At 41.6% G+C, this 16067-nt stretch overlaps 1 protein-coding gene across 1 annotated transcript; it reads right to left on the bottom strand.

Annotated features, from left to right (window-relative positions):
- Positions 1-706: 706 nt before the first annotated feature.
- On the bottom strand, positions 707-15034 carry tnfrsf11a (tumor necrosis factor receptor superfamily, member 11a, NFKB activator). The gene is made up of 10 exons (XM_083935979.1): positions 14740-15034; positions 10471-10549; positions 9933-10058; positions 9257-9403; positions 9078-9168; positions 8678-8754; positions 8326-8433; positions 7953-8002; positions 6706-7669; positions 707-2522 (listed from the first exon to the last, which is right to left on the bottom strand). Exons 1-10 carry the CDS (start codon positions 14812-14814, stop codon positions 2269-2271), a joined length of 1971 nt encoding a protein of 656 aa, XP_083792105.1. The 5' UTR covers positions 14815-15034; the 3' UTR covers positions 707-2268.
- Positions 15035-16067: the final 1033 nt, after the last annotated feature.

Genomic DNA, 16067 nt, shown 5'->3' on the forward strand with positions numbered 1-16067 from the left:
TGAAAACCTGGATCCACAGGTGAGCCGACTGTTATTTCAGCATTTTTTTTACACTGTGGATTTTCTGGTGCTTTCCACTGGAAAGTCTAACTTATCACCCAGCTGTAAGCAAGGCTGATTTGGGGGTGACCATTAGTTTATTTTATCCGTGAAAAGGATTATTTAATTAGTAGTTAAAAATTGAGTGTGTGGGTTGGTAAATGGGTTCTATGTGGTGTTCTAGGATCACAGAGCCATGTCTTGTCTAATACTACTTTTTAAAAATCTGATATTTTCATATGTACTCAAGCTTTCTTATTTTTTTGTTGCCCTAACATACAGTTACCACTAGGGGGTGGACTGTGGCAACATGCAGTGGTTTAGGACGTCTTACATTCAGTCAAATGAAGGATTTTTTTCTCACACATGGAAGGCTGAAATAAAAAAGCAATCTACAGTCAGGTTCTGTGTTGGCCAGGCAGCCAGGTCTCATGTAAACCATGTGAAAGCCAGTCATAACTTCCTGTTTTCACAAACAACCATAGAATAAGCTGAGACGAGATGTGCACGCGCACACGCACACAAAGCACAAACACGCACACACAGATTATATAAACATACTCCTGCTGACCCAAACCAGGCCTAAAAGAGTTCTGCCAGCTCCTCTCATGTGGTCTCTCTGTGACGCTAGCTGGTCTGACTGCTAGCTTCGTTTCCCCTCACAAGTGCTTGCCATCCACAGGCCTGATGAAAGGCAGCCTGTCTGTCTGTCTGTCAACACGGGGACAAAGACAGAGAGGCCTTGCCACATGTGTAATTAGCATCGCTTCAAGAAGATTATAGATCATCAAGAGGAGATAAATGACTACAGAACCTAAACTACAAACCCAGAATAGAAAAGTTGACAGGAAAAAACCACAGAATGTAGGATGGCAGCCATCCCTGAAAGGATTAGATGCAAAACATATTTAATTTCAATCAAAATATTCTTTCAGTCATTCTGTGGAATTGGTTGGATTAATATGTACATAATTAATGTAAGGCTGCATACATATGATGAGGTTGTAACTGAACAGTCCCCTGTAACTCCTACAGTGTGTGTTTGGTCTGCTGTTAATGGCTCCATTTAACACAACCACACTTGAATCAAATGAGAGGAAGCACAAGGAGAATATTCATTCATGCTTCACAAATACATCATGCTTCTTTTGAAATATATACAAACATCGATCACTTGTGCATTCTGAAATAATATCTACTTTGTAAAATTCATTAAAATATAAACAGGCTGACATACTTTTCTTCATTAAGGCTTGCATATCAAATCATAATGAAACAAAACAAACCAGTAATAAAATAGCTTATCAAATGCATAGCATTTTTTTCTTAGACACAGACTGCACTTGTGGTGCAGTAAGAAGAGAAAAGAAAAAGTCTAGGTATGGAATAAACAAGCATCGTACCAAAACTTGATGTGTCTCTTTACTCTAAATTAGCTTTTGTTAAACTCTGTAAACCAGAAAAGAAGGAACATTCACTCAGTAAAAAGCCAGATCTTAATCTAGTGTGAAGATTGAATTTTCTTTCATACAAATATTTACCTTTATGGCAGTATTTTGTAAGAGCAAACATATTTTTTCCACATGGTGGATATTTTGTTATGCAAGGAAATTCTTGAAATGAACCAAATGTCAAATTTAGACCGGTTAAAAAGCAGGAGTGTGCAGACTTTAACATGGGCTGGTCAATGATGGAAGGTGGGAAATAAAACATGTTTAACTCCTTTTGATCATAACTCAGCTTCAATTTCCATACAACGATAAAAACATGACGTTCTTCCAGTCTGAACTTTAGTTCCCCATCTAATTCCCAACAAAAACCCCATCCTTGTCTGGACTGGAGGGAATTTCCATTCGAGGAAGCACACAGCCTTCCAATGGAAAATGAAAACAGGCACTTTAGAGATGCCTGAGGCAAGATTCAATGACTGTGTTAAAAAAATGGACAAGTTATTATAGAAGAGGAAGTTTCGAACAAATGATGTGGTATAGATCGATAGCTTCACAACCCGGTAAGTTGTAACTTAATTTTAACTTAAAGCCTTTCTTTCCTTTTGTTTGTACTGAAAGCTGGTGGAAGACAAATATTGTATTTTTAACCATGTATTTGTGAAATGTAATTGGGAGCGAAGATATATAAGGTGAAGTAACCAACAGAAATGATCAGAGGTCAATTTTGCAATGTCTAACTGATGGCTATAGAGATGATCACTGTAATGTCAACCATTGGTCACTTTTCACTTTCCAGCGGCCGCTCCACCATCAATTCCTGGATTGGCAGTGTTTCCTCATGCGTGGTACTTTGGGAAATGGAGTCCCCTTGTGACCTCTGGCTGCTCGCAAAAAATGGGGCCGTCTCATTGGCCTCTTCCTGGAAAGAGCTCGGAGACGTTTGGTTGACACAGACAACTATGACGTCCCAGCTGAAGTTCATCACCTGACCGTTCGGGGTGGAGGTGGTGTTGTGGTTCCCAGACACCTGACCTGAATGGAAAAATGTATGCGGGAGAAAAAGAAGAGATTCTGAGAAACCGAAACTATATAAAGACTTAGGCACAAGAGTGGTATATGGGCGAGAAATGGGAAACTTTTTGAATATTTGCATGGTACATACATTTTTTTCTGCCTTTTTCTAAAAAAGTTAAATACCTACACTTTTGGCCACAAGTGAGCTAGTGTGACAAAAGCCTTGATTACATGACACATGAATCAACATGTCCTACTCTAACTGGTTTCGCAAAAGACAAGTGGATGACACCTTATTGGGAAATGTGTAGAAATATGTATATGTATATATATATAGAGTAAGATACTGCCTTGCAATTTCCCCCACACACAAGCAGATAGAGCTTCCCCTATTCATGATGTCAGTGAAGAAGGGACTTTATTTTGGCTAACCTCAGATGACAAATGGACAGTGGGTGTAATGACCATGCAGAATGACCACAAAGAGGCCGCAGCTACATAGACCGCCATATCCTATCCTTTCCACCTTATTTGTTTCACAGTGTCCAGCACTTTTTAGCGTGAGAAGCTCAAGACCTGAAAATCTGACTTTTGTCAAGGGTTTAGTGTTTTACAGCCATGGCTGAATAAATGCAAAAAAAAAAAAAAAAAAGTGCTGTTCAACCCTCTCAACCTTTGTTTCCATTCAGTATTGCAGCATGTTTCTCCAGAAGATAACCTTCCATTGTTTATCTCAACTTCATTTGTAAATCTGCAATGTGATACCTGCCGCAAAATAATTTGTACAAACTTGCACTCATCAGCGGATGTCCATGTTCATACAAAGATTTCAGCCAACCAGGTGAATAAGGAAATAAACATTTACATTTCTTTTGTAAGCCATCTCTCGCCAAATTGAGCCTCTGGTTCCTATTTTATCCAACCTCCTGTCTGACTTTCCAGCTGACACAAAAGGCTGTGACTCACAGTTTAGGCCTCATCTGTTCACACATGTACGCACACACACATAATCCATGTAAATGTAAGCAAACAGGCTTTATCAGACACCTTTTCACCCATGCACACATATACATACACACACAAATACACATACACATACAATTACACATACACAGTGACAAGCACACGTAGCAGTTGCAAAGACACAATCACACACTCAGAAAGTTGGTCTCTGTGTTCCCAATCTGAGAGCTTTTCCCGGAATACCAGTCTGAGAGGTCTGGCCTGAAAATATGTCATTTCACCACAACTTTGGAAACACAGCTCTAAGGAATCTGCTTGGCTACTTCTGTTTATCCTTTCTTAATACCAAGCTGATTGTTCTGAATGCCCAACAATTGTAGCAATACAGTTTACTGACAGGGTTTTTAAAAGCAAAGGCTGTAAAATTGAACTCTTGTAGAACCCCTCTTCTTTTCGATCTCAAAGCAAACCACAATTGTACAACAGTTCTCCCCCAAATCTTGCTCAACTTACCTGGACAGTTGCCAGTTTAATTCCTCAGCCAGTAAAACACATCTGGGTCATTACTACTGTCGCTGAGTCCCTTCAACAAACATTTAACCCCCAAAACTGCTGCAGTGGAGTACACTGTACTTGTTTTATGTGTGAACTTTATGAGACAAATAGAAGGAAACTGTGAAAAAAAATATCTCAGGTGGACAGGTGAAACCTCTGACCCTTGCTTAACCTTTAAGTAGCACATGCGGGAAGTCCATTTAATCACCTGTTTTTACTGCATGATGGGAAATGGTGTTCATTTCAGGTCAGCCACAGTGCAATTAAAGAACCCAGTCATCAGTGAGAGTAAAAAAGAAAAAAAATGTGTGTGTGTTGGGGGGTGGGGGAGGGGGGGGGGGGGGCAGAGTTATAAAAGTATTACTCAAGCTACACACATCTTGCTTCAATTAAAGTTGTGGTCACTTTGCGCAACCCTATGGAACTCTGGGTAAACAGGAGCTTTGTGGATGGCATAGTCCACACACTGACACACACACAACACTGTATGTTAGAGTGTGGTTCTGGTGATTCGCTAGCTCATCACACACTCACATATCTTATTCCTGCTTCCTGTGTGGCCACCCAAAATTCAGCGTCCAACTATCAATACTGGCTTTAATAAAACATATTTCTTGGAAATGTACACACACACACACACTTCTCATTCTTATGCTGAAACCAATCGTCTGTTATGAGTTGTGTTCAGCATGTTCACCTAATAATGTGCCAGTTTGAGCTAACCACTGTCCCGATCAGACTGCTCTGAAAATACTGCTTTTATAACTAACCATAACCACTCAGTGTTTGAAATACATAAATATGTTTCCCAGAGATTTTTCTCTTTGGCAGTGTGTAAAGGTCTTTGAGAGAACAATACAAGTTCAACAATGTGACTGTAAAACTTTCCATTAAAACCAACATGAATTTCATTCTGTTGTTCTTGGTCTCTAGTCCAACCTATTCTGCGGAAAGAAAATGCTGCTATGTAGTACATCAAATCGTGTACGGGTATGACCCTGTGGCAATACAGTGGTGACTGCCTACACAAACAAAGAACACAGAATCCGACCTGGCAGTCACAGCTGTGATCCCACAGTCTTTGTAATGACCCCTTATCCGCAGAGCACACAACCACTATGCATTCAGATTTCATTGACATTGTTGAGGTGGTCATAGCAAAAAATATCCATGAAATATTTAGCTCCATAGCACCTTTGTGTTGTCCCTAGGGAACTAAAAAAAACTACCGTGACTATCTGGGGATCTAAGATGTATAGAAGAATTTCCAGAATTTGCATGGAATTATTTGGGGGGTGAAAATAAAATCACTAATAACTACACTTACTGTATAGTAATTTAAAATAATGAGACTGGCTCTCTAAGTCAGAATTATTCAACAATAAATCAGACTTTTCCAAAAATCAATAAGTGTGACTTTTTTAGTAATTGTTACAATACACTTCTACATATTATGAATTTAAGTACAACTTATGACTTACTGTTGGCTTCAGACTGCAGCTCAGGGCGCACTCACGCTGTCCATCCGTACCTTGCCCAAACAGGTTTTACGGGTAAAGTCTAGTTCATTTGACCAGTGTGAGTGCAACCGTACCGCGCCTAGCTGCGGCCCACTTGCCGGCCACGGACCATTTGGGAGAGGTGGGCTTTTGTAAAGCACGTTTGTACATGTACGAGCACAAGCGTGCACACGAGCACGAGCACGAGCACGAGCACGAGCACGAGCAAGAGGCCTACGGCCTGACGACATTTTATGTGCGCCTGTTCGGACATAGAAAAAAGAAGGACGGACCATGCGCAGACATTTAAAACAATGGCGGTGAAAGGTTCACGTTGGTGTGATGCGGAGGTGGTGTGTTTACTGCAGATTTGGTCGGATGAAAATATTCAAAAACAGTTGGACAAGACGCACAAAAACTCAGAGGTCTATGGAAAGATTTGTAAACAAAGCGACGCATCGCCATGATGTCAATCAATGCGTGTGACTTGTGACGGCGTGATAACATATAGGCAGGCAAGAAGCATTCCGCCGAGGCCCAGGCAGTGTGAGTCTAAACGGGCCTGGCTCGCGGGGTGAGAGGGAGGGGGGGGGGGCAAGTACCCTCGAAGCACGGGGCACGGTACGGGCGGACAGTGTGAGTGCGCTCTTAGAGATAGGGGGAGGGGCTCAGGCATATAGAGGGAGCTTGGACTAGAGTCGCTACTTCTTTGCGTCGAAAGGGGCCAGTTAAGGGGGTTTCGGCATCTGATCAGGATGTCTCCTGGGCGCCTCCCGTTAACGGTTTTCTGGGCATGTACAACTGGGACAAAGCCCCAGGTTAGACCCAGAACTCCCTGGAGAGATTAAATATCTTGTTTGGCCTGCGATTGCCTTGGGGTCCCCCAGGAGGAGCTGGAAGGTGTACAGGGAAGTCCGCAATACTCTGCTAAGCCCTCTGCCCTGACGACGCGGCCCCAGATAAGTGGAAAAAATGGATGGAATTTAGACGCACCAGTTAAAAGTCACAATTCTAATTCAGTATCTCATAATTTTGACCTTTCATAATGTTTTTTTTTAGTCCTATTATTTCATCAGTTTTTATGGCAGAAATGAGATTCCATATCAGCATTTTAGGGAGAACCAAGTGTAATTTTGTGTCAGTGTCTTTGAGTGTCTTTTTTTTTTTTTTTTTTTTGCACTAACCTGATGTTGGTTCAGCCAGTTGACTGTGGAGGCTCTCAGGTGAGCACTCTAGTTCGGACTCCCCTGAAGAGAACTTGTTTCCCCTACTATTCCCCCAGGAATGTCCCTGGCCTCGCTCTGGGCTTGAGGCCTCAGGAGGCTTATCCAGGTAGAGATCAATAGATGAAGTCATCAAGGGGCTGACCGAGGTCAATCCAGAGGTCGAACTGTTATCTGTTGAGGTGGAGTCTGTACTTGCCAGCCTGTATAATTCCTCCTGTTTTACCAGCAACCTGTCAGTCAGGTGAGGTTTGAACTCAGGTCTCACCTGAGCCTGAGACAACGACAGACAGAGTTCAGGAAGTGTACTGGATGGAGGGATTAAAGAAGAGGTGTGGAGGAGTGGAGGAGAAATGGAGACAAGTGATGCCACACCTGTCTCACTCTTAGACAAAACCACCTTTTCTTGATTTCCATCACCATTTTCTCCACCATTGTCTGCCCTTACACTTTCACTTTTCTCCTCTTTCCCATTCTCATCTACATCACGTTCTCCATCCAGCCCTCCACATGAGCAGGTTCCTGTAGTCCCGGGACTGACAGCCTGGCTACAGTCCTCATTCTCCCCTACTTCCAATGGCTCACGAACGGAAAGGACACACACACAAGAACCTGCCGAAAGAGGAGATGCACTCACAACCTCCTCTTCTTCTGACACCTCCTCAGGTTCTCCGGACCCTTCACTCTGATCCTCCATCACTGTCTTCCCCTGGGTCCTTTCTTCCTCTGTCATGTCCCCTGTAAAGGGCAGCGAGACCTTGACTTCGGGAACAGAGGGGGGGAAGGTGCATGGGACCTCATCAGTGGGGCCGTGGGGTGCTTGACAAATGAGTTTGGTCATCTCACATGGTGTACATTTGTGGCCTCCAGGGCCTCCACCTATTCCCACTCCTGCTCCGCTGTGGTAAAGAGGGGCCAAGGTCTCCTAGAATGAGAAAAAAACACTTTGATTTTTTGCAGGAATAATACGAAATATGTGGTTTCCCAAAGCCTACATCATGTAGAAATACAGTATATGTAGGAATGTGTATTTGTTCCTAATTGTTCCATTTGATCATACATTGTATTCCCATTAACCTGACCCCCACCACATGAACTTCGTTCCACCTTACTAGGCGGAGTGCAGGCAGAAGCAAGGCAGAACGAAATTCATCTGGGGATAGTCAGGTTACATTCCCATTGTTTTTTAAACTGAAATTTCACTTTACCTGTTGTATCCTAGTCCTCTTCAGATTCTGGACACAGGATCGCAGATTTACTAGACAAAGAAACAACATATTGCACCTTAATATTGAAGGAACAGAACTATCCCCAGTGAAGATGTTGGTTGAGGTTGGTGAACAATTTGGGATCTATTTTAAACAGCAATTAAAACAGAACAAAACTATTTTGTTTTCATAAAACTAAAAAGCATTCTTAATAAGAATAGTCAGTTTTGTGCACCACTTTGATATGTACATACATGTCTGTTTTAAACCAATGTCTACAATATATGACACCTTGACATTATAAACTTGTGTAAGGAACAATAATGAAACGTAGCTAGAGGATTACTTAAAGAATGATATGACTGTAACCTACCAGAGAGTAATTTCAGCTTGTCCTTGTAGCAGAAGAGGAGCAGGATGAGGAGACACAGAACAGTGATGACTGACAGCACTGAAACTATAACCCAGGAGGGTGCAGCACCTTCAAGAAAGAGGAGTTCAGAGTTTGGTTTACTACGCTACATGTACTGTCTGATACAAAAAAATCATAATTATCTATCAAAGATGCAATAACTCATACACTTTTTCTAATTTATTTCAACATCCCCTGCAAAATTGAAATGTCCAAGTAGCAAAACTATATTTACCCTAGGAAATGGAATTTATGTATGCGTTAAATTGGCTCTGTATGGTGACAGACTGCAGTGAATGTGTCCATGTCTTACCATAGACAGGTGGTCCACACTCTGCATCAGCCTGAGCACTGCCTGGCTGTGTTTCGCTCCTGCCCTCAGCCTTACAACTAGAAGAGAGGGTGAAATCATAAAAGCACAGTGAAGGGGCATATTTGTACAGCTGGGCATGCTGCTTGTTGTTTTCTTTCCCTCTACATTTGATACGACAATCTGCCAACGTGCCAGCCTCTACAGTTGGATTTGCAATGATGAAGGACAGAAAGAAGAACAGATGGAGAAAAAAGACAATATCATCCTTTCTCTCCATCGGCATCACCATCATCGTTACTGATCCGGCCAGCAGTGGAGGCTGGTATCAGGTCCAGGGTTCCACAACTACCCAGCTGCATTTTCCCTACAGCAAGAACTGTGTGTGCATATATACACTTACTTAGTCCATTGTTTGCATTGTTCGTCACTGTTGTCAGCAGAGAAGAAGCCTTTCTTACATGCAACACATGTCTTCCTTCCGTTAGTAGACTCTGGAATTAATGACAGACATTGAAGTTTATCTCTATGTGACACTACGCTGTCATTTTTCAAGGTGTATTTCGTGTAAGTGTGCCTCACCGGGGTCGACCTCGAGTCCATATCCGGCACCGCAGGTGGGTATCCTCTCACAGTACTCACAGTTGATGGGATAGCACTGGAGGTTGGAAAGGCAGCGACATGGCTCCTCTGCCACAGGGTTTTCCGGCCTTTCCATAAAACCCTTAACTGGCGGTCAAAGAGGAGAGTGTTTTAGAGCAAAGGTAGGTCCGAGTACTTAAAAGGAACGATCATGCGTGTTGCATCTAAAGCTCCACTCTGCAAGCCTCAGTCTATCTGTGCTGCTGCTTGTGTTAAATTTGGAATCGGCTTTGTCACAAAGAACTAGAGATATTGTGATAATGATACAAATCGGTACATTTCATCTTCAAATTTTCCGCCCAAGAGACACTTTTACGGAGTTGACTCCGTCAAAATTACACACAGGGACATTTTCTGTGACGTTTCTAATACAAAAAAAGAACTCTGAAATCAATACAACATTACTAAATACTTTGTTAAACCCTTTTTTTGAGACCTAAATATGTGGCGAGTTATGAGGTGTTGTTGTACTGGAGCTTTATATTAAAAGGTGACTGTTCTCCAATGTTAATTAACAATATATATTTCAAAACAATAATCTCATATGTAAAAATCTGTACAAAGCCTACATTTGAGCAGCATTTTGAAATCATCATGCAAAGCTGCATGTACTGACCTGGGTCACAGAACTTCTGCTGAAGACAGCGCGTCTTTTCAGTCCAGCCAGGCTGGTATTCACCCCGGCTACATTTAACACATATAGTCTGCTGGGAATCAGTGCAGTCGGAAAACACACGGAAGCCTAATTCCCCCAAAAAGTGATAGAGTCAGAGGGAGGAAAAAAAGACCAAAGGAGTTAACAACCCGTACATAATCACAGTAACCACTAAAAACTTAATGGAAGAAGAGAAAAGAAGAAGGAAATTGACTAAATTAGAGCCCTTTTCCTCCTTTAAGTAAGTGGGTACTTCTAGTGGATCAAATGTTATTGCAAATTGTGTGTCTGTGTGGTTGTGAAAACACATGCGCACGTCTGAGCCATTTTAAGCCATAATGTTCCGTTTTTAAACATCCTTCCTCTTTTCATTTAGGATATTTGTGAATGGAAATCTATTTTTATGTGTGTGTGTGTGTGTGTGTGTGTGTGTGTGTGTGTGTGTCTGTGTGTGTGTGTTGGTGTGTGTGTGTGTGTGTGTGTGTGTGTCTGTTATTACCTGGTTCGCACTTCTTGCAGCATCTGGAGCCTTTTAAATATTGTGTTTCATCACACTGGAGAGATTTGGAGAACACATCCTAAAAAAGAATATCAAGATATAAAATTACATTTCTGTCATTTTGTGTCAGTTTAGCTTTATATGTGACAGGACACGTACAGCCTTATATAAAACAAACATGAGATCTTTCATTCTATCCAAATAGGATTTGCTTGATCAGAGACATTTATTTTTCCCCTCAATGGACACCAGTCTTCTCTATGGCAATCCTTCTCCTTCTTAAGTTTATCTTTCAAATCCACACGTGATATTTTTGAGATGGCGGTGAGTAACGAGAGGAGGAGGATGGTTGAAATATTTCCAAGACATACCCAGGGATTCTTTCCACACTCTCAAAAAACACCTGACCAAAGCACTATACACCCTCCGAACCGGCAAATCAAACCCTAATGACAACCACTTACATACGGAGAACCAACTGGAACTACACTTGGCTTCAGTTATCTAATCCCCATTAGAGAGCTGCTAAAAGAAAGTCTCCATGTTTTGGCAGGATTTGCCCCTCAAGTAAATGATGTGAATAAAAAAGGAGTGAGTTCATCCTAGTCTAACATGCTAACATGCTAAGTCTCCTGCTGTCATTCAACAGTGTAGGATATAGCATAAACATAAAGTGAATATTTATGTTTTAAACTGTGAAAGTGAACTGTAGTTAAAGGCCACAAAGGTAAGCCATACACACTGTATACACCCTCCAGCCACCCTAAATTAGAAGCTGGTGAACTCCTAGCCACACTGCTGAATTAGAGAATCTGGCTGTTATGACAGACTACGCCAAAGCCACATTGTCTATATATAAATGTAGAAAAATACAGCCTATAGGCCTGACTGCACTCTGACGTCGCACCAGCCTTCTTCTATTTCTCATTCAGCCCTTCTGAAATCTTCTTTCCCTATGAAAGTAAACACTAATTCATTCACGCTGTAATTTGACCAGTAAAAAGAAACATTGATGGTACTGCAGCAGTCCAGTTAAGTGACAAATCCATCCTCCTTCCCTCCCCACGGGCGACATTCATAAGTCTGTTTGGCATCGTACTGATCATCAATGGCTATCTTTTCTTTCCCACAGTGCATCTGTCTGACTGTAACTCACAACAATGATACAAGTACTGTTTTGGATTTTATCAGTGGGTTCTGCAGTCCACCTCTTCTGCTTCCTAAATGAATATCTGCATACAAAACAGCTTCAATATCCTGCAATTAAATGTCACTTTGGCCATCATATTTATACATTACATTGTTGAAGATATGACTTCCTTCATTTGTTCCCACTGCCACCAAATACAGAGGATCACTTTGTTGCATAGAGATGTCAACCTTTCTAAAACAATCCCATTCTTACTAAAAAAAAAAAGTTTCCTGTAGTTTATACCAACAACAATAACATTATGAACCACGGAGTTGTTGTTTTTCTTGATACACAATGAAATAATATCAAGATTAGATGAGAAAAAAATAGCGTGATAGCGGGACTCCCTTCTCTCCCTTGTTCTTTCTTTCTCACACCTCCATATTAGTATCAGTGACTGTCTGTCTGGCCTCAGGCTACAACAGCACACCATGAACACTGGCAAATATTTAATTGCCCGCATTAAGCCTCTCACACATCAACCAGTCTTTCTTCTAGACTCCAACCAGAGGGATAATGATGCTCTGCGTTCATAGCTCGTACCGCAGCACTAATGAGGACCATGTGCCGCAGCAGACAGAAGTGACAGACGTAGGAAAGGTTCCCATGCTACAGTAAGAAGCTCATTGTTTTGTGTACTGGAGACAGATAGATAGATGGACAGGCATGTGGAGACCCAAAGTTAGTCGGTGGTGGTCAGTCCGGACAACTGGGCCAGAGTGCACACAGGAAGCCAAAAGAATGCTGGGAGTTGTATTTTCATTACCACCACATCTAAACACTGAGTCTCAGTGATGCGAGCAGTATGTTTCGACTCACTAAATATATATGTAAGAGGAAAAGAGCTGATCCACCCTATATGATTATAGGTTATCATGATGGCCAAGACAGAACGTTCAACCTCAAAGCTAACTTTATCTGCTGTATGGATTCACATATACACTTATGTTTGAGTTTGTGTGAATCCAAAAGAAGTTGTGAAAAGAAAGAGACAGGGGAGGGGGAAAGGAAGAATGGGTGGATGAAGAAAAAGGCAAAAGGGGCATTAGATGTCTTGTTGCTCCTGTGTTATTCAGTAACTACCCTTTTTTTAATCATCTTTTTCTAGCTGTGTTGTTTATCTTTTTAACATCCTTGTGTGATCCAGGTGTGTGACGCAGAGTGCATTCCATTTGCTGCTAGAGAACCAGAGAATTTGCATAACGGCCACAGCGGCCTCTGGCACCGAGCCAAGAGAAGCACAGCGTGACTTTATCCAGAATCACCTTATCTGTGATAGGGTGCTGTAAACGAGTAATGCACAATTGAATCTTTGTACAATGTATGCACCTGTGATTAATTCTTTAAAAGCCATAAAAACAAATCCTTTGAAGTGCCACCTGCACAAATTAGTTTTTTTTTAAAACCTCATGATTCTGAAAAAAAGTTCAAAAACTTTAATAAGGGCATCTACAAAACTTTGTGGATTATTACACAAGTATTAATCAGACACACTTTGCATTGTCTTATCTTAAAAACTAGTTGGGATTTTCTTCATAGCAATAAAAACTGCAGGTCTGAGGCAACGCACTGTTATTGCTCAAGTCAACGTAGATGTAACACTGAATACTGATGTGATGGGGCATGGATGGATGGATGGATAAAAGCGCATGATGAAGAAAATTATTAAGATAAAAAAGGGGGTTTGTTGGTCAGTTGCATGAATTCATGTTTGAGAGAAGACGGCTAATAAAAAGTACAGGAGCTGTGTGAATAGGTAAGTAAAGTAGTCCACCAAAGCTCTGCTTATTCATCATGTATTGACTTTTAAGTGCTCCACATCTTGAAACAATCTGCTATTGCTCAATGTCACACAGACAGTTTGAAACAAATTTGGAATCGACTGGATGAAGTGGTTGAAAACCAAGAAAATGAAGGGGAATTCTTTGGGGATACTGTGAGTCAGTAATGGCAAGACCTTGGTGAGAAAAAAAAACAAAGCCAGAGGTTTGCAGTGTCACCTTTAAACGTAGATGAAAAATATTTCTGCCCTTCCACACTCTCGATTTCCAGGCATTACACTCTTGTTGCCAATAGTTGAACAAATGTGAGTTGCATTTGACAGTGAAAAAACATATTTCTTCTGGGCTATTACCTCTCTAGCTCTCTGCATGGGCAATGCTGAGACCCAGGACAAGATGCAGTGCCCTCCCTAAGCATTAAAGAAGCAGAGAAGAAAAACAGGGTCTGTTCCAGTTAAAGTCATAATGATGCTGGTTTACGGTAATATAGGCAAACAGGCAGTGATAGATCACTGGTGCCCAGCAGTCCCACCACTACAACCACATCTTGTAAACCACTCCACCTGGATGGAGTTACACTTGGACTAAACAACATAGACAACATGTCATGGGGCATTCACTTTTCCCCCCCAATGAACATATAGCAGTGGATCAGCTGAGACATAATTCATACAATCATATACAATTTAAGTGTCTGATGCATTGAAAAAAAGAAAATGATCACAAAAAGTGATGCTTTGTGATGCATAATATATTTAACTGCCTCTAAATCTTATGGTGATAGTGACAGTGACAAAATGATCACATTCTTGCAGGCAACAAAATCCTCGAATCTTTTTAGTTTTAGTGGCTACCCTTCTGGATCTCTGTTGTTGGAATCTGCTTCTCACTTTGGAAGACACCTCTGGCAGAGTTAATATCCCGATGAGCCATTTGGCCAGAGCCGGTCCCCTCTGGACCAGGAGAGAATGTTTGGTAGAGAGAGTAGAGCATCCAGTCGCCAGTTGCGTTTTTGCGGTAAGAACAGGGGAGGTGGACGCGACCCAAACACAACTGTTTCCAGTCAAAAAAGTCAACCCTCCGTTTGTACATACCCCTCCTTCTCCCTCTGGCCAGTCTATAAGAATCATCTGATGTGATGACACATATTCTGGTTTACTGTTAAATACCTCCTTGTCCGCTTATTCGAATAAAACTTGACAGCTCCTAAAAAGTAGCGCATGGAAGACAGTGTTTACAATAAAGCCTTATCAACGCTTTCGCAAGGCACTACCGAACATTTTATAATGTGTTTACCTGTGCGTAAAAGGTGACGAAAACGCATGTTATCCAGCCTCGGACTATCCAACTTGTAGAAAAGTCCACTCTCATCTCTGCTGGTTAATGAAGACTTCTTCTGAGGCAAACTTTTCTTTCTTAGTCAAGATGACGGCTCTTAACACCAAGGATCCGGCTCTTCTTCAGATTTTCTCACAGTAAATCACTTCTGCTGGTGTGCGTAAATGTGGCGGAGGCTCCACAGGGCATTCTTGCATCTTCATTCCCAGTTAGGCAGCTGCAAGTTCCCACCTTTCTTCTCCTCTCATCTTCCTTCTGCTTTCACCCACGCGTTGTGGAGCAAGCTGCATGCAGCAGCTTGTAAAAACTGACTGACTGAACGAGTGAGGGAGGGAACTCCTCCCACGTTGTCATGTAAAAAAAAAAAGATCCCCCCCTTCCTCCCTTTTCCCTCCTGGCTCGAAGCACATATGTGTATGAATGAGTATGTGACAGTTAGATTAATTGTCCCTGATTGTTGTCAGTGATTATCATGTTAACACGAACCTTTATAAACTGGAAATAGAACTGTACTGTCACTACAGGTGTCTCTGATATCCACCTTGAATCTTTGGCTGCCAGCACAACCTGAACAAATTATTTTGAAAGAACTTGTCAAATGGCACTTTACATGTGATTGGCCGAACAAGTTTCATTATGACCTTAAACCAGAGATTAATACAGATGACCCATCACACCATGCAAAGTATGAGATCACTTTCAAAGATCTCACTTCCTGCTTTTGCCATTCATCATAGAAATGAGTGGGCCGGCCAGCATAGTTCCTGGAGCGTGGGTACTGGAACAGCCATAATCATTCTTTTTCAGCCATTTATTTAAAAGTGTCGTGCAACATCCACAAACAGCTGCTCTCTGCCCCAGGGCAGAAAGTGGAGGGAAAGGCAGTGGATTTGCATTGCAGATTAGACCCAGCCCACCTTGGCAAGTCAAGAGAGGGGAGGTTTGAGAGTGTGTGGAGAATTTGTTCTCTTCAAAGTGACAGTTATGCAAATATTAAATTGCATGCGTAGGCCCTAAATGGATAAAACAGGGTTGACCTACGTGAGAGAGGGAAGGAGCGGTGAACAAGGGAAAAAAAGTGAAGCAATCTGTAAAAGTTATGTAATAGAGAAAAGACTAAAGGAGACAAATGTTACGATAATCAAAGAATCAATCAGACATCTGTGTCAATGTAATTTTTCTAAATGTCATAGAAATAGCCACAACTTATTCTGCAAATCCATAAATTATGACTAAGAACTCTTTAGCCCATAAGACGTTCAATGGGGGGGAGAAAGAGGGAAAAT

Source organism: Echiichthys vipera (genome assembly GCF_963691815.1).
Source record: "Echiichthys vipera genome assembly, chromosome: 21".
Classification (NCBI taxonomy): Eukaryota; Metazoa; Chordata; class Actinopteri; order Perciformes; family Trachinidae; genus Echiichthys; species Echiichthys vipera.